The 23166-nt window shown below is 40.0% G+C and overlaps 1 protein-coding gene and 1 long non-coding RNA gene across 4 annotated transcripts in view; one reads left to right on the plus strand and one right to left on the minus strand.

Annotated features, from left to right (window-relative positions):
• LOC128691141 (uncharacterized) overlaps nucleotides 1-14133 on the plus strand; it is a 29879-nt gene extending 15746 nt beyond the window's left edge. Inside the window, exons 3-5 of one of the 2 annotated variants that reach the window (XR_011392486.1) lie at nucleotides 2998-3101; nucleotides 4895-5035; nucleotides 13996-14133. This is a non-coding gene — a long non-coding RNA (uncharacterized lncRNA). Of the gene's footprint in view, nucleotides 1-2997; nucleotides 3102-4894; nucleotides 5036-13995 lie in introns of those variants that run through there. The other variant, XR_011392487.1, reaches the window with a different exon arrangement.
• The window catches only part of LOC128691137 (ras GTPase-activating protein raskol), a 791339-nt gene continuing 769348 nt past the window's right edge, over nucleotides 1176-23166 (minus strand). The window contains exons 15-25 of one of the 2 annotated variants that reach the window (XM_070089113.1): nucleotides 22831-22947; nucleotides 21750-21937; nucleotides 20324-20480; nucleotides 20066-20199; nucleotides 18203-18397; nucleotides 16704-17053; nucleotides 14384-14515; nucleotides 13906-14194; nucleotides 4854-5075; nucleotides 2473-2631; nucleotides 1176-2361 (exon numbers count right to left, since the gene is read on the minus strand). In XM_070089113.1, coding sequence (XP_069945214.1) covers nucleotides 2268-2361; nucleotides 2473-2631; nucleotides 4854-5075; nucleotides 13906-14194; nucleotides 14384-14515; nucleotides 16704-17053; nucleotides 18203-18397; nucleotides 20066-20199; nucleotides 20324-20480; nucleotides 21750-21937; nucleotides 22831-22947 — 2037 coding nt within the window. In that variant the 3' untranslated portion in view covers nucleotides 1176-2267. Of the gene's footprint in view, nucleotides 2362-2472; nucleotides 2632-4853; nucleotides 5076-13905; nucleotides 14195-14383; nucleotides 14516-16703; nucleotides 17054-18202; nucleotides 18398-20065; nucleotides 20200-20323; nucleotides 20481-21749; nucleotides 21938-22830; nucleotides 22948-23166 lie in introns of those variants that run through there. The other variant, XM_070089114.1, reaches the window with a different exon arrangement.

Genomic DNA, 23166 nt, shown 5'->3' on the forward strand with positions numbered 1-23166 from the left:
ATTTAATTAGGGTTGCAATGGCACTTACATCAGTTCAGATGACCCTCCAACCTGCAACATTCCCATCCCTTCCTCAGAGTGCAGGCACTGTACTTATCACCTCCAGGAATTTAGTGCAGCTAACAGGTTTCCCTGAATCCCTTCATAAGTGTTACCTTGTTCATTCTCCAGCAGCATATCAGATTATAAAAACCACTTGCCTCCCTCTCCTAACATGCTCACACAAGATTGTTGAATGTCCAAGTCCCTAGCACTTGAAGCCTTCTTTATTCTCCTACCCCCTCCCCCTTCAACCATTCTTAGGACAACCTATACCCTTCTCTCTCAGATTTATACACCCTCCTAGTCATTCTATTTTTCTCCACCCTCTCTAAATGTCCAAACCACTTCTCAGCTGTGTAAATAATATTTCTGGCAACTCAACACCACATGATTTCCAAACTCCAGATTCTCTGCATAATATTTACACCACACAATGCTCTCAAACACTAGTCTCTTCTGACTCCAGCCTCCACAGATGTCTTAATGCACTACCCACCATCAGTTCTATGATTCACTCATCTCGGAACCATCTGCCAACAAGTCCATTCCCAAATATCTGACATTTACTTCCTCCAGTCCCCTCAAGGAAGGTTCCTTGATGTTGGTGAGGGGCTCTTGATTTAGGAAATTGGATCTGGGCTCCAGTTCCCCGAATTAAGCCTGAATGCCTACCACATCCCCCCCAGGCGCTGTATAATCCTCCGGGTTTAGCGCTTCCCCCTTGATTATAATAATAATACTTCCTCCAGTCTCTCCACCTTGCTCTTTCCTATGTTTACTTTTGTAAAGGTATGTACCTTTACAACTTTTCCGAATCTTCCAAAAGAACCAGGTCATTGACATAAAGCAGCTGGCAACTCCCCATCTATAAATATGTTAAGCAACTGTTAACATATCATGTATCTCTCACACACACTTGCCAGTAAATATCTTTGGTGTTAACTAGTTGTATGCCTTGCACTAGGTTTCTGGATGTTAGGAATTGCTATACAAATATACCTTGGAATCTTAGGTACTGTACACTCACGCATTTTTTTCACATTTGTCAGCAGCCTTTGGCCCCAACACTTGTTTTATTATCTCTGGTGTTTTTTTTTTTGGTTACTCTGAATTCATAAAAATAAAACTCTCTATAAATTTATAATCAGTAATTTACTTTTTTCTATTACATGTTTAGTATAAATGTCACAATCCACATTTTGATGTGGACTTAGAAATATACAACCTTGATAAACCTTTGGCCTTCCAAGTATAGAGTGCTTCATAAGCACTGTTTCTTTGATACACAATGACGAGTATCAGGAAATGTGGAAAAGTTACACATGTCTTTTCTTGTGTACTAAATATGAACAAATATATTTTATAGCTATTTACAATAAATCTACAGTATGCTAATGTACATAAAATAGTGAGTCGGACGCACTGCACTGACGTTGAGCTTGAGAAATGACGACCAATAAATCTAATCTTTGGTGTTCTTAGTTGTTCCTAACAAAGAACTACTATGTAAATAAAGCATACCTGTACAAAGTGTCCACACTTAACATGCTGTATACAATGAAGTTATAAAGCATGTCTTGCAGTTCTATTTACAAATTAAAAAATGGACTATCTAAAAAGTAGATATCTAATCCAGTTACTGAAATGAAAATCTTCGGCATTTTTTTTTTTTTTTAAATATAACACTTTAAAAAGATAATTGTAATCCAATACGAGTCTAGATATATACTATGATATTGTATACAGTCAGATCTTTTAGTATACAATGTCTGCATTGACACATATACATATGTACAGTATGTGGGGGTATTGTGAAGACCATATAGAATTGCTTGAAGTCAAAGAGAATACTTTTGTGTACCAAAAAATTATTTTAATAGAAGTTATGGAATGTCAAAATATAATTGTTATAGAAACGGTACATATAGGGCCACATGAGGTAAATATTTGAAGTGGAAACTCGAGAGATTTACTGGAGACAAAGTAATAGGAATAAAAAAAAAAAATTGTACTTAAATGCCCAATATGGAAACGCACAATAATGTGCTCGGTATAGTGGATACAAACGTGTGTTCACACCACTTTTTACAAACAGTATTTGCATGTGCATAAATGTTTAATATATTGTATCTACTTTATTATATACATTTTTCATTACTGCTTATTTACAGTAATCTAACAATTTCAAATAAAATTTATAGAGAATAAGAGGATTAGTTGGATAATCAACAGGAGGAGCTTTTGTAATCGGACGTGTCGGATGCATTGCATGAATCGATGTTATTGTCAGCAGGTAGTTCTTGCTTTATTTCTCCTGATCTGTTAAAAAAAATAGATTTACAGTACATTTCAACTGAAAAGTACTATAGATAATATTCTATAATTTATCATGATTACACTACACTGACATTTGAATGACTAAAAACCAACCTTGAACTCAGAGAAGCAATAGTGCGGATAAGTTGAGTATTTGCAGAATCCAGGGCTGCAATTTTCTTAGCTTGAGCATCAATACGAGCATCTTTATTATGCATCTCTCTTCGCATTATCTCTTGTTCATGGCGAAACTCTTGCTCCATGCTCATTAATCTGAGAAATATATTATACAAATGTTTACCTGGAGTTTACCTGGAGAGAGTTTCGGGGGTCAATGCCCCCGCGGCCCGGTCTGTGACCAGGCCTCCTGGTGGATCAGCGCCTGATCAACCAGGCTGTTGCTGCTGGCTGCACACAAACCAACGTACGAGCCACAGCCCGGCTGATCAGGAACTGACTTTAGGTGCTTGTCCAGTGCCAGCTTGAAGACTGCCAGGGGTCTGTTGGTAATCCCCCTTATGTGTGCTGGGGGATTACCAACAGACCCCTGGCAGTCTTCAAGCTGGTAATTAATATTTAAGAATAATTTGTATCAAAGTAGGTTTTACTTAAGCTATATATTTTCTTTCTATTTTCCAGAAAGGAAGTCTTCACTTGAAGAAATCTTCTACAGGGAAGGGAGAGCTTCTAATTAATTTGCCTCCTCCCTGCATTAGGCCTACTGGACAATGCAAGGCTTCAGTGTAAGTACCTTTTGTACAATTATAATAAAAACTAAGTGCTAAATCCCACAAGTCATACAGCACTGACCTTTAGTGCGAGGTGTTATCAAAAATTCCCTGCATACATACCTCTAGGAACTCTTCTAACAGCGTAGCCTGCTGTAATCTCCTCCATGTCATTAAGACAATGCCCCGTAAAAGCCATTTTTATTTTTGAAAGTATTCAGGCTATCTCAGAGATACAAAAATTATATTCAAAGTGCTAAACACATTAGGGACATCCAGCATTAAAGATATGAGCAACTGATTATTAAGTTAATAGTATGGCTTGAGATTCTTACCTAAGGCCTGACTCCCCCACAACTATTTCTTAGGTGCCTATTTACTGCTAGGTGAAAGGAGACAGTCAGGGTGTAACTTTGCTCTTTACGATTGTGAGCAGGATACAGTGGACCTTCAGTTAACGATGCCATTGGATAGCAATAAAATCGGATATAGATAAGTTTTTTGCTTCAAAATATTTGCTCGGCTAATGATGAAAAACTCTGTTAAGGACATTCATCCTGAACGTGTCCGCACGGCTTGAGCCCATGTACAGCCAGTGTGCCAGTGAGGACAATTCCACGTGTATATGCATGGAATTGTCCTCACTGTACATGTTTTTAGTGATTGTAACTGCTAAATAAGCCACCAAGAGCCCAAAGAAAACTTCTAGCGCCAACCCTGTGGTAAAGAAACAATAGAATTCAAGAAAAAACTCGTAGCAAAGTGGAGGAGGAAGAGAGGGGAGAATGCGCCTTCTGCAGTGATTCAATGATACGTATGATGCTAAAGCAGCAGGTAAACGCTATAGTGGCAGCCAGCGATAAAGTGTAGAATTAACAGTGTAGCAAGTAAGCGATAGAAAAACAACACAAAAGTAACTCTCCAATGTTGTTGGATGTGTAAAGGGCCGCTGAACATACACCGGCCTGCTATTGTCCACCCTAAACCTCTTCCAGCATTGTAACATCTCCAAGGTAAGTGTAAGTATAAATATAAAAGGACCCCAATGGAAACAAGTCACTGACTTTTTTTGGATTAACTTAGGTACTTTACACATGTGCTGCTATGTATGATAATCTATGTACATAACTATTTGTGTATACCTGAATAAACTTGCGTACATTAAGTGTGAACAGTAGAGGTGGGTTCTGCTGGTGCCTCCACCATTGTACAGCTTTTCTCAGTGGCCCTTATAAACCCAACACTACCACTTACTCCTCGCATACATTGACATATTTTATTCATTCTAGAGTATGCATCATGTTTCTGTGTTAATATTGTTTGTCATAGTAGATGAATTGTGATAGATAAATAAGCCGTAGAGATATTATCATCATATTGAAGCACAATAAACTCGCCGTCCTCTTGCCTCGTACATGTCTTTCATACACCAATAAAGGCAAGTGTGATGTTAAATGTTCATTTATCCATTTTATTAGTGCTTTATATTCATGTCATTGTTTTCTGTATGTATATCTAAATTTAATCTTTAAAAAAAATATTTTTTAATACTTTTGGGTGTCTGAAATGGATTAATTGGATTTACATTATTTCTTATGGGGAAAATTAAATCAGATAACGATAACATCGGTTGAAGACAAGCTCTCTAGAACGGATTAATATCGTTAACCAAGTGTCCACTGTACTCTCGTCTACAGGTCATCCTAGCATGCATTGCTTAAAATTTTACTCTACTGTCTTTACATTTTGGGGAAAAAACCTACCTACCTTTCAACTATGATTCTCATTTGGTCTTCTTGTTGATCTAGTAATTTCTGTGGAGCCATATTGAGAGACAACTGGTATTCTTCCTGACTTGTGTGCCGCCCATCCTTCATCCAGCTGCCCATACCAGCTCCTCCTGATGACCTGGTTGCAACACTCACATCGTCTTCGGAATCTTCATAACAGTGAGTCGTTCCTCGGGGGAAGTCCTCTCTGTCGCAAGATCTGTGAAGAGAGTCACATTTACAAGTTTCTCATACTGGAAGATATGACAAAAATAATTAACTTTAGAGTAACTATCATATGTAAATTAACTATGAACAAATTATTCAGTTTCCTATTAGAATTCTTTATGTAATTTATAATAAACAACTATATCTTACCATTCATAAGACCTTAAAATTTACTATGAATACCTCCTACCCCTTGGGATTTTTTTATACATCAATGGCAGTGACCCAAAACACAAAACATTTATTGTCAGAAATGCCCCTCAAGGAAGGTTCCTTGATGTTGGTGAGGGGCTCTTGATTTAGGGAATTGGATCTGTGCTCCAGTTCCTGAATTAAGCCTGAATGCCTTCCACATATCCTCCTCCAGGTGCTGTATAATCCTCCAGGTTTAGCGCTTCCCCCTTGATTATAATAATAATTTGTCAGAAATGTACTGCAACATCTCCATTTCTCCTTCAGAGTGCCAGTACTACCCTTTCTAAAATCTGGCTAACCAATTCCCCCAAATCCCTGTGTGATGCCTTGCTCACACCAACAGCAAAACATTGGAAGAAACACTAGTCCCTAGTCATCTTTTTTATTATAATAATAATAAGCGCTAAGCCACAAGGGCTATACAGCACTGCAGGGTAGGAAAGGAAGCGAGGGTATTGGGCGGCAGAAGGGGGGAGGGATGATCAGTAGGTTACAGAAAACAGCGGGGCAGGGGATAGTGCAGGGTAGAGGGTAGCAAGAGATCGAGGTAGAAAGGGCTGAAGGTATCATCAGAGTTTGTGAAGTCAATGAAAGAGTCAGGATGAAAGGTGGGTCCATCATCGAAAAGGGAAGGTAAAGAGAGAGCAGCAGGGCGAAGACGACGTTGAAGGTAAATTCTGTGTGCTCATTGATAAAGTGGGCAGTCTAACAGAATGTGGCTGACCAATAATGGAACTTCACAATTCTCAGAGAGGAGCAGGGCACCTCTCCATGAGAAAGACGAGTATGGCCAATGCGGAGACGGGAGAGAGTAGTCTCCCAGCCTCGGCACTGGTGACAAGAAGACGGCCAGTAACCTATACTCGGTTTAATAGATTGAAGTTTGTTACCGAGTAGGGTAGACCAACGTTGTTGCCAACGGGTGTGAAGGTGGGTAGCTATTGCAGCAAAATAGTCCGTTGGACCACCTCTATATGAAACTGGTAGGTCATGTACTGCTGACCGCGCAGCAGTGTCTGCCTGTTCATTGCCCTGTACGTCAACATGACCAGGGACCCAACAAAAAACAATATCTTTATGCTTGGTAGAGATGCGGCATAGCCAAAGTTGGATACGGAGGACTAACGGGTGAGGTGTATCAAATTTCTGTAAAGCCTGTAAAGCACTAAGGGAGTCTGAGACAACCACAAATGACACAGGCATAGATGCAATACGGATTAGTGCTGCAAGAATGGCATACAATTCAGCAGTAAAGATACTAGCCGAAGTTCGTAAATGCCCTTGTACGACGCTGTCCAGAAACACTGCTGTGAATCCTACGCCGTCATAAGACTTAGAGCCATCTGTGTACACTGCAATGGCATGAGAGTGGAAGTGGTCAAGAAATAGAGAGCAGGAAGCTACCGTAGACAGTTGGGCTTTCGAGCAAGGGAGTGAGAAAGAACAGACTCGAACAGCTGGAACTTCCCAAGGGGGTAGGGAAAAGTGAGATGCTACATGAACATAGAAAGGTGGAAATTGAAGAGAAGACAAGAGAGAGGGATGGAGCAAACAGGGGAGGCGAACAAATAAAGAATGTCTACTAATATTGGTGACCATTCTATAAATGGAAGGGTTGCGGAGATCAAGAGAGCGTACATAGTAGCGAAGGCAATGGGCATCACGGCGATTGGATAAGGATGGAACGTTCGCTTCTGCATAGAGGCTCTCGACAGGGGAAGAGCGAAAAGCACCAAGGCATAAACGTAATCCTTGGTGATGAATAGGGTTGAGGCTAGATAGAGTAGTAGGAGAGGCAGCTGAATAGCTCTGGTCACCATAGTCAAGTTTCGATAAAATGAGGGTAGAATGTAGGCGAAGGAGAGCTCAACGGTCAGCTCCCCATGAAAGATGAGCAAGGGTTTTAAGAAGATTCAGCCGGCTGTGACAAGTTGTCTTCAGAGAGGTAATGTGAGGTTTCCAGGATAGCCTACGGTCAAAGAGGAGGCCTAGAAACCTGACTATCACGTTCAGGGATACGGGTGCCATAGAGGTATAAAGGATGATCGGAGATGACAGAGCGTCTAGTGAAAGTAATTTGGTGAGTTTTGGTACTGGAAAATTTAAACCCATCGTGTGGTGGCCCAATTGGAAACACGGTCGACCGCATGCTGGAGAGAAACTGTAATGAGGTGACAGTCAGCGCCTGCACAAGCAATAGTGAAGTCATCAACATAAGAGTGATGACCAAATATTGGATGGAAGACTAGAGGCCAAATCTTTTATAGCAAGGAGAAAAAGTGTTGTGCTCAGAACACATCCCTGGGGGACAGCTTCAGCTTGGATAAAGTCCGGGGAGAGCACATTATTAACCTGAACACGGAAATGTCTGTCAGTTAAAAAGTTCTTAACCCTTTGACTGTCGCGGCCGTATATATACGTTTGTGAGGTACCGTGTTTGACGTATATATACTCATAAATTCTAGCGGCTTCAAATCAGGCAGGAGAAAGCTAGTAGGCCCACATGTGAGAGAATGGGTCTGTGTGGTCAGTGTGCACCACATAAAAAAAATCCTGGAGCACGCAGTGCATAACGAGAAAAAAAAAACTCCGACCGTTTTTTTTAATTAAAATGCCGACTTTGTGGTCTATTTTCGTATAGTATTTGTGGTTGTATTCTCGTTTTCTTGGTCTCATTTGATAGAATGGAAACTATATTATAGAAATGGAGGTGATTTTGATTAATTTTACTATAAAAAGAACCTGGAAATGGAGCACAAAGTACAGGAAATGTTTGATTTTTGCCGATGTTCAAAAGTGAACAAATGATGTCATTGTCCAATAAATGTCCAAATAGCCATTCTAATACGCAGTCATGAATGGGTTGATGTAATTTTTACAATTATTACAGTATTGCAGTAGTCTGCATAACAGTAAATCTTCTATTTTTTGTTTGAATAAAATTTCAAAATAAAAAGCAAGAGTAATATCACAGGGACCTGGAGACATGACTGATGAACAAAGAAAATGTTATTTTAGAGCCAGGAATGTCTGCATTGTTCATTCTGGACCTTATTTTGAAATTGTCGTATTTTTTAATTTTCGTGAAATTGGCCAAATTGCAAATTTCTGACCATGTTATTGGGTAGTTGAAATCGGTAAATGGGCAGTTTCTTGTACTCAATCGATAGAAAAAATAGAGTTCTGAAGAAATAGTTATGAGTTTGGTTGACTGGAATAACGGAATTAGCCGAAAATAGGGCTCAAAGTGGGCGAAATTGCCGATTTTTAAATATCGCCGAAGTCGCTAACTTCGCGAGAGCGTAATTCCGTCAGTTTTCCATCAAATTTCGTTTTTTTGGTGTCTTTACAATCGGGAAAAGATTCTCTATCATTTCATAAGAAAAAATAATTTTTTTTTTTTCGAATATTTTGCGACACCAGAAGCAACTTCAGGATTTGGCCCTTCGACAGTCAAAGGGTTAAGGAAGGATGGTAGACTGCCTCGAAGGCCTAAGGAATGGGCTTGGGCCAAAATATTATACCTCCAAGTTGTGTCATATGCCTTCTCAAGGTCAAAAAATATGGCAATAACGGAGTGGTTATTAGCAAAGGCATTATGAACATACGTATCCAAGGGGTCTATGGTACAGTGACCCTTACGAAAGCCATATTGACGAGTGGAGAGACTGTTGTGTCTCTCTAAATACCACACTAAATGTCTATTTACCAGGTGTTCCATCACTTTGCAAACTGCACTGGTAAGAGCAATGGGATGATAGTGGGAGGCTTCATGTCCCGTAGTACCCGGTTTGCGGAAAGGGAGAACAATGGCAGATTTCCACAGCTGTGGAAGAACTCCTTGTGACCAAATAAGATTGAAAAGGCATAATAGGACTGCAAGGGCTGACTGATGTAAATGTTGTAGCATACGAATATGAATGTCGTCGGGCCCAGCTGCCAATGATCGGCAAGCTGAGAGTGTTGCCTCCAGTTCCTGAAGTGTAAAAGGCACATTATACTGTTCTTCTCTGAGAGAAGAAAAGTCCAAGGGTGCTAACTCTCTGGCAGACTTTGAGGAAAGAAACGAGGGGCATAGATGGAGCCCCCGATAAATACGGACCAGATGATTGCCAATTTCATTAGCAACATCTAGTGGGTTTGCTATATCAACACTGGCAATCCGCAGAACAGGAGCCGTGTCAGGAGAATATTTACCACTCGGTTTTCGTACTTTTTTCCAGACTGCACTCACAGAGGAAGCAGAGGTGATGGTGGAGACATAATCTCGCCAGCAAATGCGTTTAGCATCACGGATGACACGGCGAGCGATTGCACGCTTCTGCTTAAAATCAAGAAGTCTCTCTGTGGTTCTATTGTACCAGTACCTGCCCCACGCAGCACGTTTCAAACGTACTGCACGAGCACAAGCAGGAGACCACCAAGGCATGCATTTCTGAGAATGCCTGCCCAAAGTTTGGGGTATAGAATGAGAAGCTGCGGTTAAAACGGAGGACGAGAAGAGGTGTAAAAGCTCATCAATGAAGGACGAAGAAGGAACCTCACTAAAAACAGTTAGTTGTGAGTAAAGGTTCCAATTTGCCTGATCAAATTGACAGTGTGGGTTACGAAGAGGTGGTGAATATGAAAGGGAAGTAAGAATGATTGGGAAATGATCGCTGTCATGTAAATCCGGGAGAACAGACTAGGCGATGTCTAATGCGGCGGAGGAAGAGCAGACTGAGAGATCGATGCAAGAGAGAGTATGAGACCGAGGATCAAAATGGGTGTGAGTACCTGTATTTAAAACATGGAGGGGGTGGGTAGCAAGAAAAGCCTCTAACTGAATGCCACAGGAATCACAGTGAGACCCCCCAGAGAAAATGATGGGCATTAAAATCGCCAAGTAACAGAAGTGGTGGCGGTAATGACGAAACAAGAAAGGCAATATTCGGGATAGATAATGCCCGAGAAGGAGAGAGATACAAAGAACAGAGTGTATACCACCTATGCAAGTGGATACGGGCTGCTGTGTAATGCAGCAAAGTACGAACAAATAGCTGATGGTACGGAATATCAGTGCGTAGAAGAAGGGCACTTTCATTAAAGGTCCCATCAGGAAAAGGATCTGAAGAATACAATAAATTATAGCCTGAGATGGGATAGATAACAGCAGAGTGTAATTTTGGTTCCTGTAAGCAAACGCCAACGGGAAAACTGGGAGAGCAACATCTGAAGCTCACCCCAATTACCCCTGAGGCCGCGAATATTCCACTGTAAATAGGCCATGATTGGCAACGATAAAGATATCTGAAATCCGCAGGTAAGGGTACCTACGGACTAGAAGGGTTAGAAAAGTCCACGTGCGGTGGCAAAGGAAAACGTTCAAGTAGTGAAGGAACGGTGCGTTGTGAAGAAAGGAGTTTCGCAGATGGAGAAGAGGAAAGAGAAGGAACAGAGGGTGGATCAGTGTCCATTGATGGTTTGGCCTCTGCAATATATTCAGAGATTGCTTCAAGTGTTTCAGAGTTCAGAGATGTCGTATGGGAGACAATATTGGAGATGGAAGGAGGAGGAGTTTGAGTAAAGATCGGAGCTGTAATGGACTGTACCAAGGTGGGGGGGGGGGGGGGGCAAAGGGGGGAGGGAACTGGAGAAGTGTGGGAGGGGACAGACGAGGAAGAAACTTGGGAGGGGACAGGGGAGGAAGGCACAGTATGAGAAGGAGGATGAACCTCCACACTTGTAACGGAGCCAGCGAAAGGGGAAGACCTAGGTACAGAGACCGGGAAGGGAAAATGTGGAGGTGGATGAAGGGAAGGAGGGGTTAAAGGAGATTTGTTGGACCTCTGAGAAGTAGAGGGACGATTGGGAGGAGGTGTCGTACGAGGTCTTGTCGATACCGGGGTTTGTGAGGGAGAACACAAAGCAGTGAGGACAGACCGAGGTGTTGAAGTAGGGACATCTGAGCCCAGGACAGCAAAAGAATTAGATACAGGAGTGACTATGGGACTGGCAACCGCAGAGGAGGCTGCAGAAGATGGGACCCCAGAAGTGGGGGGACGTTTTGAAACACGAGAATAAGAAACACGGGGTAGTCTCCCTTGGAGGCGGAGATGAGAAACTGCCATAGCATAAGGGAGACCTTCTGCCTCTTTGAGGCAACGAAGGGTGAGCCTCATGACAATTAAGGCAAGAGGGAGGTTGACTGCAAGATGTATTAGAATGGGCATTCGGCTATAGATCTGCAATATTTTGCTGGGTGGCCAAATCGCCAGCAATTCCTACACTGTTGCGGTGTAGGGATCGCCTTCCGAACTTGTAACCGATGTCCTGCTACATAAACAGAGGATGGGAGTTCACGGCTATCAAAAGTTAAACGAGCCACATTGCAAGGGTATCGTCTTCGCCCGCGGGCGGGAAGAACATAAGTGTCTACCTTGAGAATTGGGAGATCTTGGAGTTCCAGCTGTTTGAGAATGTCATTGCCACATGTCTGGAAATTCTGTTGGACTATGGTATGGGGCAGAATAACAGTACCACTACAAGAATTGAGGGAATGATGTTTTTCGATAGTGATAGTGATAGGAATAGTATCGATATGTGAAAGAAGAGGAAGATCATGGGCTTGGGTAGAATTCTGGACTGTGATGATGCGTGTACCACTCTTAAAAGCATGAAAGGAAATATCTCTACCAATGTAGCGTAGGAGCGCTTTGCCAATACTATGGTCAGAAAGATAGGCAGTAGAAGAAGTTGGTCGTAAAGTAAAGAATTTAGTCCATTGTGTGGTCCGAAACTGAGTGTGGAGAGGGAGTGCATGACGTGTCGGTCTTTTCCGAGTAGAATGGGAAGGTAACGAAGTAACGTCGTCTGGAGATTGTCGGTGGCATTTAGGAGTGGGACCAGAGTTGGTCCGACGTGAGACGGGCTGGCGATTCGAAAATTGTCGCACCATAGAGGGAGAGGCCGGAAGCATAGTCAAAGGAGAGCGGAGGTCAGACAAATCGAAGGAGTCAGTGGAAGCCCCGGTACCTGAAGCGGGTGAGGAAACAGCACCAGCAAGAGATACAGGGGGTGTCCAAAGAGTGGCCAAAAGACGAGGCGAGGTCAGAACAGGGTGCGGTAACAATAAGGGGCCCAGGGTCGTGGATTTGGGACTCCATGGTTAGGTTACTTCTTTCTTTTTGTTTTTAAGAAAAAAGAAGAAAAGAAAAATAAAAAAAAAGGGGGACCGGGGAATGATAGTTCCTAGGAGGAATGAAAGGGCCAGAAATCTCCCTCCGTGCCCAAGAGGACCTCAGCACCACAGATGCAGCATAGAACCCGTGCCATACCCTACCCTTCATGCCAGTAAACCAGCAATCCGGGATAGCAACCTCACATCTGCTTAGCTACCTCGGTGGACAAAAGAGAGGGCGGCCAGATATCCGCCACAAAGCATACCGCCTTCGGCCACCACCCCCAGAATCTGAAAGGTGGCTTCCAGAGATACACCCATCGCCCGAAAGACACCCTCCGGGATACCGGAGAGGGATCGGGACATTCCCAGGCGATCCAGATCCCACGGCAAACTACGCCACCGCCAAGAACCTCAACGGAATGGGATGGACCCTGATACCCTTCCCCTACCTATGAACTAGTGTGCCTGTGGGAAAAATCCCAAAGGTCAAAACGAGGAAGGGCAAAAGGGAGGGGTGGGGAGGAGGAGGAGGAGGAAAGGAAAAAGGGGAGGATGGGGGGATTGGGGGGTAATTAGGTTCAGTCTGAGGAAGGAGACCGACAGGTCTAATTCCTCAGACCAAGATCCTCTTCACCGCGCCAAGGAGCCCCCCCTTGAAGAAGTCCCTAATCTTAACATGTTCACATAGGCCCCTAAAATTCAAAACCTTAACTCCTTCCTTCCCACATTTATACACCCTCTTGATCCTAGTACTCTCCATCCTCTGAGGAATTATTGACCTCTCTAAATTATACCCTTCATGATTCCACAACACCTTTTAATTCTATGATCTGCATTGTCTGCATAATATTACCACCACCTAGTGCACTAAACATGACATCTCCACTGACTACAGCCTCCTCCTCATTGCTATATTTAAACCCCATGCCTCACACCCACATAAAAAATGTTGGAACCACTATATCCTCTTACATTAACTTTTTTTACCCCCATACATTACAATACTTCTGTCCACAGATGCCACAACACACCACCTAATTTTTTTTTTTTATAATCTATTCCATGGTTTGCCTTATTTTTCATTGCAGTCTTATGGGTGGACAAAATTTCACAAAAGTCTAACAAAACTTAAATCCAATTCCTTTATTAATAAAAGACCCTCAGTATCAAGGCATGACAACCCTTGAAAAAAAAGAGTTCAAAGTTGATAATCTATGCTATTGTGTATAACCTTTGCATAATGCTGATTTTGTGCACCCAAGCCAAAAAAAAAAATTCCAAACAAACAATATTTTGGGGAAATTCAAAGTATGCCCCAATTTACAGTAGGCAGCCCATGATGACTTAGGGCTAGTTATACACAGTTCCTAATACATATATATCAGCATAAATATGTAAAATATTTTCATTTGCATGTCCCTAAGTTTATTTTAGATTGAAGCAGAAATTAAACATTAAAACTCACCTATTATTTCTTCCTCTTCTTCCACTAATGCTACGGTCATGGCGAGACCTGGCTCTAAGTTCCTGCCTTAATGTTGTATTTGGTGCCAAGCGTGGAGAACAGTGAGGATTGGTGCGAGGGGGATGAGCATGGGGACGGCGAGAATGGGCATGAGTGTGCGAAGCAGGGCGTGTATCAGGAGAAGAATCGGATGATGATGAAGCAGAGCGACGCTGGCGGGTGCGGCCCCGGCGAAGTGAGGAAAGATCCTCTACACTCTGCGAGGAACTGAGACTGCTGTTTGGACTCCCTATGCCATGACAAGTAGGAAGGGAAAATGAGTATCCAAAGACTAATATGATGGGATACATAATATACTATCTCCATTCAAAACAGAGTATCCATATCCCAATCAGTGATAATCTTCTAAAAGTAGTGCCTGATCTAAGGGTGCAGTTAATACTCCCAAATGCTTTTATACAAACATGGCAGTGTGTACCTTTGGGTGGAGAAACTCTAGGGATGTGTCTTGGAGTACCATGAAGTGACACATGACCTGCATGCCCCAAGTGTGCTGGGTGTACTGCCACAGCACGATGCTTGGAGGCAGCTGCATGATGCAGGGGTGAGGCTGTAGGAACACACACACACAAGCACATTAAGAAGCACATTCCTTATGGATCTAAAGAAAGCTGCTATTGAAAAGATTCTACCAAGATAAAGAAATGCAAACTTAGCAATAATTTCCAGCAGATGATTTGCCACTACAGGAGGGCCCCACTTATATGGTGGGTTAGATTCCAGGCTACTGTTGTAAAGCGAATCGCCTTTTTTTTTTCACTTTTAAATGTAAATGCCTGATAATACATGTTAGTGTAAACAAGTTAGCAATAGAAATAGGCCTAAAAAAAATGTAAAATGCATGTACAGTACACTCATTACTTACCTTAAAATACTTTTGGCCTTAACGTAGGGTGCAAGATGAGTAGTATTTATTGTAGGAAGTCAGAAGATAAAACCAGCTTCTGCTAGCTTCAAATTCATCTTCAGCAGCTTCCTCACCTCTCTCAACCTTCATAGAACTGAAGGGACTTAGGGCCTTTGATTGGATAATGGCTCACCTTAAATGCACATTGTGACTAGTTTGAACTTCAATCCACACCAGTAAAAGTTTTTCCATGTCAGCAATAAACTTGTCATATTTTCTTTAAAAGTGCTACACCAGTGAACACTATACATTTCTTGCCACACTTTCTCAGAGTTCATTGAAAGAAAGAGCCTTGTGACAGTAACTTTAAAACACTTGAAACTATGGAAAGTTTCCAAATGGAACCAAGAGAGATGCAGAGCTTATGGCAACACCCAGTTTCACTTGTAGAAATAATTATTATAAAACACCATGGGGAAGGTGCTCTATAAATGTGCATATGGTGTCAGCGTTTTGGTGGGCAGTCAGATTTATACGTATTTGATACATGCGTACTGGCTGTCATTGATACGTGTTCATATCGCACTATGCATAGGTTTGTGAAGCGTTTTCCCCACAATACAAACACCTTACATTGTGTACAAATTATCTTAATGTTGGTGCAGTAGAATATATAACAGCAACACTCCCATTCTCATGCAACACACCCTTTTTAGAGTAAATGACATTGAGTGAAGCATATGAAAGCTCCTCTCTTCTATGTGCGGGTTATTTGTGTATCGTTCCAGTCACGGTATTGTGCCTTTTTTTGTTATATATGAAAAAAAAAATTTCTACAGTTAACCCCTTGCTCCCAGTAATACTACACAGTTTCTCTGGTGGTGTACTAGAGAAAACGTATTATAGTAATTATTGTCATACACTCCTGTACGCCTGCCACACCTCACAATTATGTTAATTCATTTTGCTACGATTTTATGTACTGTATTTTGTTTATATGATATGTAGCGTGTTTCTTATATAATTTTTAAAAAATGTCAGATGGATAAACAAAAATGTCTTTAACATAATATCTTCTTCTTTCAACAAACTGGTCGTATCTCACCAAGGCAGGGTAGCCCAAAAAGAAAAATGAAAGTTTCTCTTTTTAACTTTAGAAATGTATATAGAAGGGGTTACTAGCCCCTTGCTCCCATAGCATAATATATAACATGTAAAGCACTCCAGAGTAATTATTATTATTTTACTTATTGCATCAACACTAGTGAGACACTCTTAGCTACTCCCTCACCTGGCATAGCTACTCCTACTTTGTAACAATGCCAGATAGTGATTTTAATGTACCTACATGCCAGCACAGTAAGTTTATTTAGGTACAGGTACACATAAGTACAATTATCAGTAGTATCTCAGTACTATCTCAGCCAAAGACATACCTTGCTCACTGGGTTTCTAACTTAGCACTTTACGTAAGAGTCTTACGACTCCTCTTTTTATCACAACTACCCTTAGATGTCATTGTAACACAGAGTATAGTATGTAAAATTAACCAGCTTTAAAACAACTGAAATTTTGGAGAGTTTTCAGGCAATCGGGAGAGATGCGGAGCTCATGAAAGATGTAGACTGAGTGGATGGGTGGCGCACAGATGCTGTAATAGCAACTTAGGAGTCATATAAATGAATTTCTGGGTATAATTTGAAATGTCCATATTAGCAAATTGCTGTAAAGCGAAGCACCATAAAGTGGGGCCCTACTGTATTAACCTAAAAGCATGCCCATAGTCTTTAAAGCCATGATTTATAAGTAATACAGCAGTAATGTAAGCCACTGAATAATAATAAAAATTTATGACAGCTACCAAAGCTTGCCTATTCAAGTTACCACTCACCTAATGGGGATCCATGCAGAATTTGTCGAAGCCCAGGCAATCCTGGGTTTCCATTTTCCCGTGACAGTAAACTGGAGTTATCAGTGTGTAAGAGAGAGTCAACTGGGGAAGATGATTGTGAGAATGCAATGCTTTGGTATCCTGAGGATGCAATATTTGAAAGTTGAGAGATTGATGTTTGTGATCCCTGAATATTATTTTCACTGTCCATGCATAGAGCATTTATTTGGTGTGAGCAGGAATCCATGTAGCTGTACAATTCTGAACACTCATCTTGGTATAAAGCACGCCTTTCAGCTGGTTGAGGAACTCCACTCAATGAATGGCTTCTTGAGGACATAGCTGTGGCTCTGTAAAATATTGAAAATTATGTTTTTATGTTTTTAAATAGGTGTACTGTGCTCAAAAATAGTTTATATCATTTGTCAACTATGATTAAAACAATTAGGCATGGAAAGAGAATGCAGTCATGCTCTTGGGAAAGGAGGGGGGGGAAGTGGCATCTAGATTTGTGAGAGAATTTCAATATACAGTAAATAAGGTTATCTATTATGGGTTCTCTATCAAGTTTTTATAAAAAAAATATTTAAAGTGCATAAGGGTGTACAAATACTAAATGCATTCATTAGAACTTGGATAAAATACTTATTTTAAAAGGGTTTTAAGAGGCTATGTTGTAGGTAGTTTTTATATACAGAAAGTTAAAAGTTGTGAGGTACTCTGTTCAAATGCAATAGGATTACATTTCCATAAGAAGTTGGATAAAAAAAAAAACTTAAAGAAGAGGTGTCAAACCCCTTAAACACTTTAGTACTGCTGTTAACTGTGTAACAAAAAATCCAGGCAATTACAGATTGAATATCAGACTGGATGAAGGGAATTATGGAGGAAATGGATGTAGTGAGTTATTTGTGAGTGGACATGTTAGCATGGTGTGTTTAAGCATCTGTGGGAAGAAAATTTTATCTATAGAGGCAAAATAAGGATTGTACCAGAGTATAGTGGTAACAACACTTATATGGGTTTTGAATGCTGCAGCAAGAAGATGGCTACAGGCAGTGGAGATGTCACTTCTGAGAGCAATGTGTGGCATGAATATCATGTAGAGAATTTAGAAGGTAGAAATTAAAGTGATGTGAGGCCACTAAGGATATAATTCAGAGGGGTTGTTTGGCATGCAGATAGGATGGAGAAGGGCAAAAGAGAGCATATAAATCTGGGGTAGAAAGGGCAGGGGTTATCTCAGGAAAGGTTGGACAGAGGGGAAGATAAGAGAAGCTTTGAGTTTTAAGGCTTTATTTCAAGGTTTTATTTTGACGAAAAAAGTTGCTGAAAGTTGAAATTCACGAAGCACGAGGCTCACGAAACTCAGGAGTTCACTGTGTGTGTTTTACACACTAATAAGGAGTGATTTCAGTGTGCAAATTTGGAGCCAATGCCTTTAGTACTTTCATTATCAAACAATTAAAATTGTACACTTGATAAACATTCTAATATACCTGGGATAGAGACGTGGTTGGTGAGAAGTATGTGGATGGCCACGCAAAGGTTGGTGCATAATTCCTGGGTGATTGGGTAATGGTGAACCACCCTGACGCAGCGGTGATCCAGGCGAGGCCACTTCAGCCATATAATATGTGTTTCCATTACTGAGTCGCACATCCGTCAAGGGTGTATTGTTATTGTTCGCTTCTCTGAAAATTATAATTATCAGGTGTGTGAATTTTATTTTCATTTTACTAAACAATGTAATATTTTTACACATTTCAACACTGTATGACCCTTGTGGGTTTAGTGCTTATTTATGATTAAAATATTAATTCGGCATAACATATTTTTTACTATTTATCCTGGTACTAAATTTTATTATCTTATTCATACAAAAGCACTTTACCAGAATGAAATTTAAGAGAAACTAGGCATAATAAAGCTTCACAGAATCACTTAATAAAACTAATACAGTGGACCCCCGACTTATGATATTAATTCGTTCCAGAAGGCTGTTCGGGTGCCGTTACCGAACGAATTTGCTCCCATAAGGAATATTGTAAATTAGATTAGTCCGTTTCAGACCCCAAAAATACACTTACAAAAGCACTTACAAAAATACACTTGCATAATTGTTCGAGTTGGGAGCTGATCGTAAGTAGGGTCTCCACTGTACTTCAATATACAGTATCCACCTATTTTACAATGTAGTTTAAATATTAATGAAATACCTACAGGTGTCCCTTGCTTTATGCAATAGTTCTAGGTCCATGGCAACTATACTAGCCAGGGATGGGATGAAAACAATTTTTCCCAGTACTGATACTTAATTTTAGATTGATGCTGATAGTTTGGCACACCCTACTTAGCTCAGGATCAGTTATATGGCCAATGACAGCAGTGTCCACTAGAACACTGAATTTTGGCTTGACAATTAGAACCTGCTGATCCTGAACCACACTATTCACTCTACAGTCAATCCTGATGCTAGGCATCTTCTCCCTCCAATTTGTTTCTTCAATGTCCTTCCTAACATCAACAAAAGACTGAGGACACTCAACAGGGCCAGATACTCACTGCTTAGGTTAGTTTCTCATCCATCTGTTGAAGTTTTTTAGCAAAATTATTCGAAATATTACCAACAGTACCACTCGCTGCATCAACTACAGGAATAAAAACTATCTACAAATGATCCTTAAAAAGCTAGAATTCTTCCCCTCGTGAAGAACATCTGCTTCAAGCACACATTCACTGCACAACCAGCAAAAGCCCAAATTATGATGCCTATGCATAAAATTATAATAATTTAAATCAACTCTGGCATTGTGAAACCATTCACTAGAAAAAGCACACTTAATTGTCTTAGTGCTTTTTGTAACTTTAACCTCATATACAGGACACCCATCCTTTACTTTCATACTCATATTCGTGAAATCCTTAACCACAATGAAAACTTGAGAAAGTAAATAAACTGTCTGGGAAAAATCTCAGACAGCACTGCCCCTGTTTGTGGCACCTAAAGGTAGATAGATGTCTGTGGGGTTACCAAGAGCAGGTGGGGTACAAGTTGATTACTCTCTATATAAAGTGTATCCCAACATCAAAGTGTCTGCAATGAAAACTTTTCCCTCACTAATATTACAGATGATGCTGAGCACACATGAACCAAGGGAAACCTGTACTCAAAAAAAACTCTTACATGATTACAAAATAGCTATGAATAATTTAAGACATGTTCAAGAGGCTTCATTTAACAACAAAATTAAATCAGATGAAAACTGTACCTTGGAAACCAACAATGAAATACTTTATGAGAAAAAAAATAAAAAAAAGTTTTGTATTCACACAAACAATAAGCATTCTTAGTAACCTACATAGAGGGAAACATGTAATTCTGTGGTTCTGTGCGATGATCAATTGCTGTTATGAGAACATATTCATCATTGGTGGACAGGTCATTTGCTGCGGTCTTGTCTCGATAGAAGTTAAGCCCAGGGCTTCCAATGGCCTGTTAGAATATCAGTAACCATAAGGAAAAACATTAAGATTTTTTAACATATGGTTATTGTGAGAATTTTGGTGCATTTATTCAAAGAGAAATTAATTAACACTTGTATCCATGATGCACATACTATTTGGTGTTGGGAGTAGATTGGTGTTGCAGCTCGAGGTAGTGACTGTGACTTCAGAGTAGTAGTTGGTGGAGGACCCATACCAATATTCACACCTCCTCCCATCAACCCCATGCTCAATGGGCTCTCCACTACACCATCCACACAGTCTTCTCTCCTACAATCAAATACAAAATTTTATTGAATTGCTGGATATACCTTTCTTATTATTTTTACAACAGTTGATAAACTTTGCAATGCTGCTGAAATGGATTTTTTTTTTAGCTTCTGCTTCCTGTTATTTGCCAATGATCTACAGTAATGTCTTTTAAAGGCATTAAATAAAACAAATAAAATAATTACTGTACAAAATAAACAGAAGGAGGTGCTCATTTTTTAACCTGTTTACATAACATAGATTGATCAGCAATAGCCATGAGCACACGTGTTTAACATGTTCATGAATATTTAAACAAGTGCGTGCACTCTAAAGGAGGGGTCTGGGAGAGAGAATGCCTGCACACTGACAATGTTTTTTTCTTTTTGATACCCTACCTTGGTGGAAAAAAAGAAAATGTATTAAGAGTAATTACAAAAATGGGAAGCATAAGGAATAGGGAGGTTTATAACATTGCCAATTTTTTTTATTTTTAAGAGGTGGTCAAATTACTCGACCTTTTGTGGGGTAAGGAATCGTATAGAAAATGAGTTATAGCAAGATGTAGGGATATAGAATGAACATGAGAAGATAATGGATAATGTTCCCAAGGAGAATTTACATGAGTAAAATACAAAAGGAAGGAGGTAGCATAGTGAGAAAGTGAGAGCATGAAAAAAATGTACTGTAAACACAGAAAGACATCGAAAGTGCATAATCTTAATGAAATTGACTAGAATTTTTTTTTAAATAACAGTATCAGGAATACTGGTTATGGTCACCTCTCATCAGAAGCATACAGTGTAGAACATCAACATCAGAACTCTGATAAATAAAAATGAGAGAATTTGCAAAATATTTTCTTTTTTATATTTTGCTTTACATACATAGGCCATTGTTCAGGTATTCTCATAAGAAACAATGTACCACATATCTATAATGATAGCACTGTCCTGTAATTCTTTTATTTTTTTATAAAATAGCAACTAAAGCACAACGGATGAAAAGTGTTGGAACTGAGCTGTCCATTGGTCTGGAGTTAACGACAGCTACAGTAAGATATGAAGGTGCCATATATCCCTCATTCAGCTGGATATTAGTGAATCAGTTGTCTTTACAACCCACTAGTGAAAAGAACAATGTACAGTATTTTTTAAATTTCCAAAACACTGAGCATAACATGATCTTCAAAATATATCTTTTACATACCTACGTACCGTACATATCTACCATATCGGCTTGTGATGTTTTTATGAATAAAGACTTGTATGTGCATTTTTAAATACTTACATGTAATTATTTCTGATGTGCGTTGGCGTGGCTATGAGTGATGGGTTAGACACAAGAGGTGGAGTACACACATGAGCATGTGTAGACAACTGTCGGGATACAAGAGGCGCTCCATTGTGGTCTCCACCTAAGAGAGTGCTGATGTCATCAACAAGAGCCAAAACTCTGCTAGCTTCACTCTCATAACCCTGGGGAATAAAAAAAAAAGTGTAACATTTCTGGAAAAGTTATATTCTACATGAATATATATTGTACTACTGTATAATACAAACCCATCAAAAATGTAATAAAAGAATTTGAAAAATACTGAAATGAAAAACCTGTCCTAACACCTATATAAATTTTGTTCATACTTTTTTAAACAAATTTTGCAATATAACTGTATATCATTTCAGTGTGGTTGTCATATGTTAACATTTAATAACAAAAATAAACTACTACATGAAAGTGATATACACTTTTGAAGTATGGACAGAAACTGAAGACCCATCAAGCCAACTGTAAAATATTCCCTGTTAAATTATCATGTGTATACCAGTATCACCATCCTTTTACCAGATTAAAATACCAACTTTGTTTAGGATGATGGGCTGCAATCATAGATGTGGTACAGTGCAAATTACCAATAGCAGTTTTTTAATAAAGCCAATCTTACAATAGTTGGGACTTCATAAAACTACTAACATCTGTACATCCTCTCAAGGATGATAATTTGATGTCAGTCATAGCTTTTAATCAAAAGAATTAGGCCTATCCTTCCCTTCTTTGGACCAAACCTGATTTCTTCCTAGTCTCCTGATACTGCATGACCCCTTTGGGTTTAGCATTTCTGCCAAATATAATAATAATATAATAATGTGTAAAAGTATTTATGCAAACCCATGTATTACACCTATATATGTACCTTTGGTGAGTTCCAAGAGTTTTTCTACTTTCGGAGACCGGCCATAATCGAGGCTCGTCTGGTGCTTGCCTAGGTCCAGGCATGTGGCTGGACCAAGAAAGCCTGGCTAAAACTCTTTTTTACTATACTGTGTGCTAAAGTACATACAACAAGTATGAACCAAACAAAATCCTTTACCTGTGTATTTATTTTTGCAAGGGCATCTGCAAGATGGAGATGAAGTAGAGCCAAATGCTTCCCCAGATCAATCTTCCCATCAAACTCAAGAATGATGTCCTCTTCAGTTGGAGAACTCTGAAAATTTATTTATACATACAGTATTATTCAGAATACTGCACTATAAATTTTTAACACTATCAATATAACATTATAACAATAAATATATATGAAATTTAAATCACTTGTACTGTTCATCAAGTGCCAGGGGCTTGAGCATCCAGGAATGAGTGGAGGTGAGGTTTTTGAGGCTTGATGTACTATTGGAATGTGAGCAAGGTAATATTTATGAAGGTA

This window comes from Cherax quadricarinatus, chromosome 27 (genome assembly GCF_038502225.1).
Source record: "Cherax quadricarinatus isolate ZL_2023a chromosome 27, ASM3850222v1, whole genome shotgun sequence".
Classification (NCBI taxonomy): Eukaryota; Metazoa; Arthropoda; class Malacostraca; order Decapoda; family Parastacidae; genus Cherax; species Cherax quadricarinatus.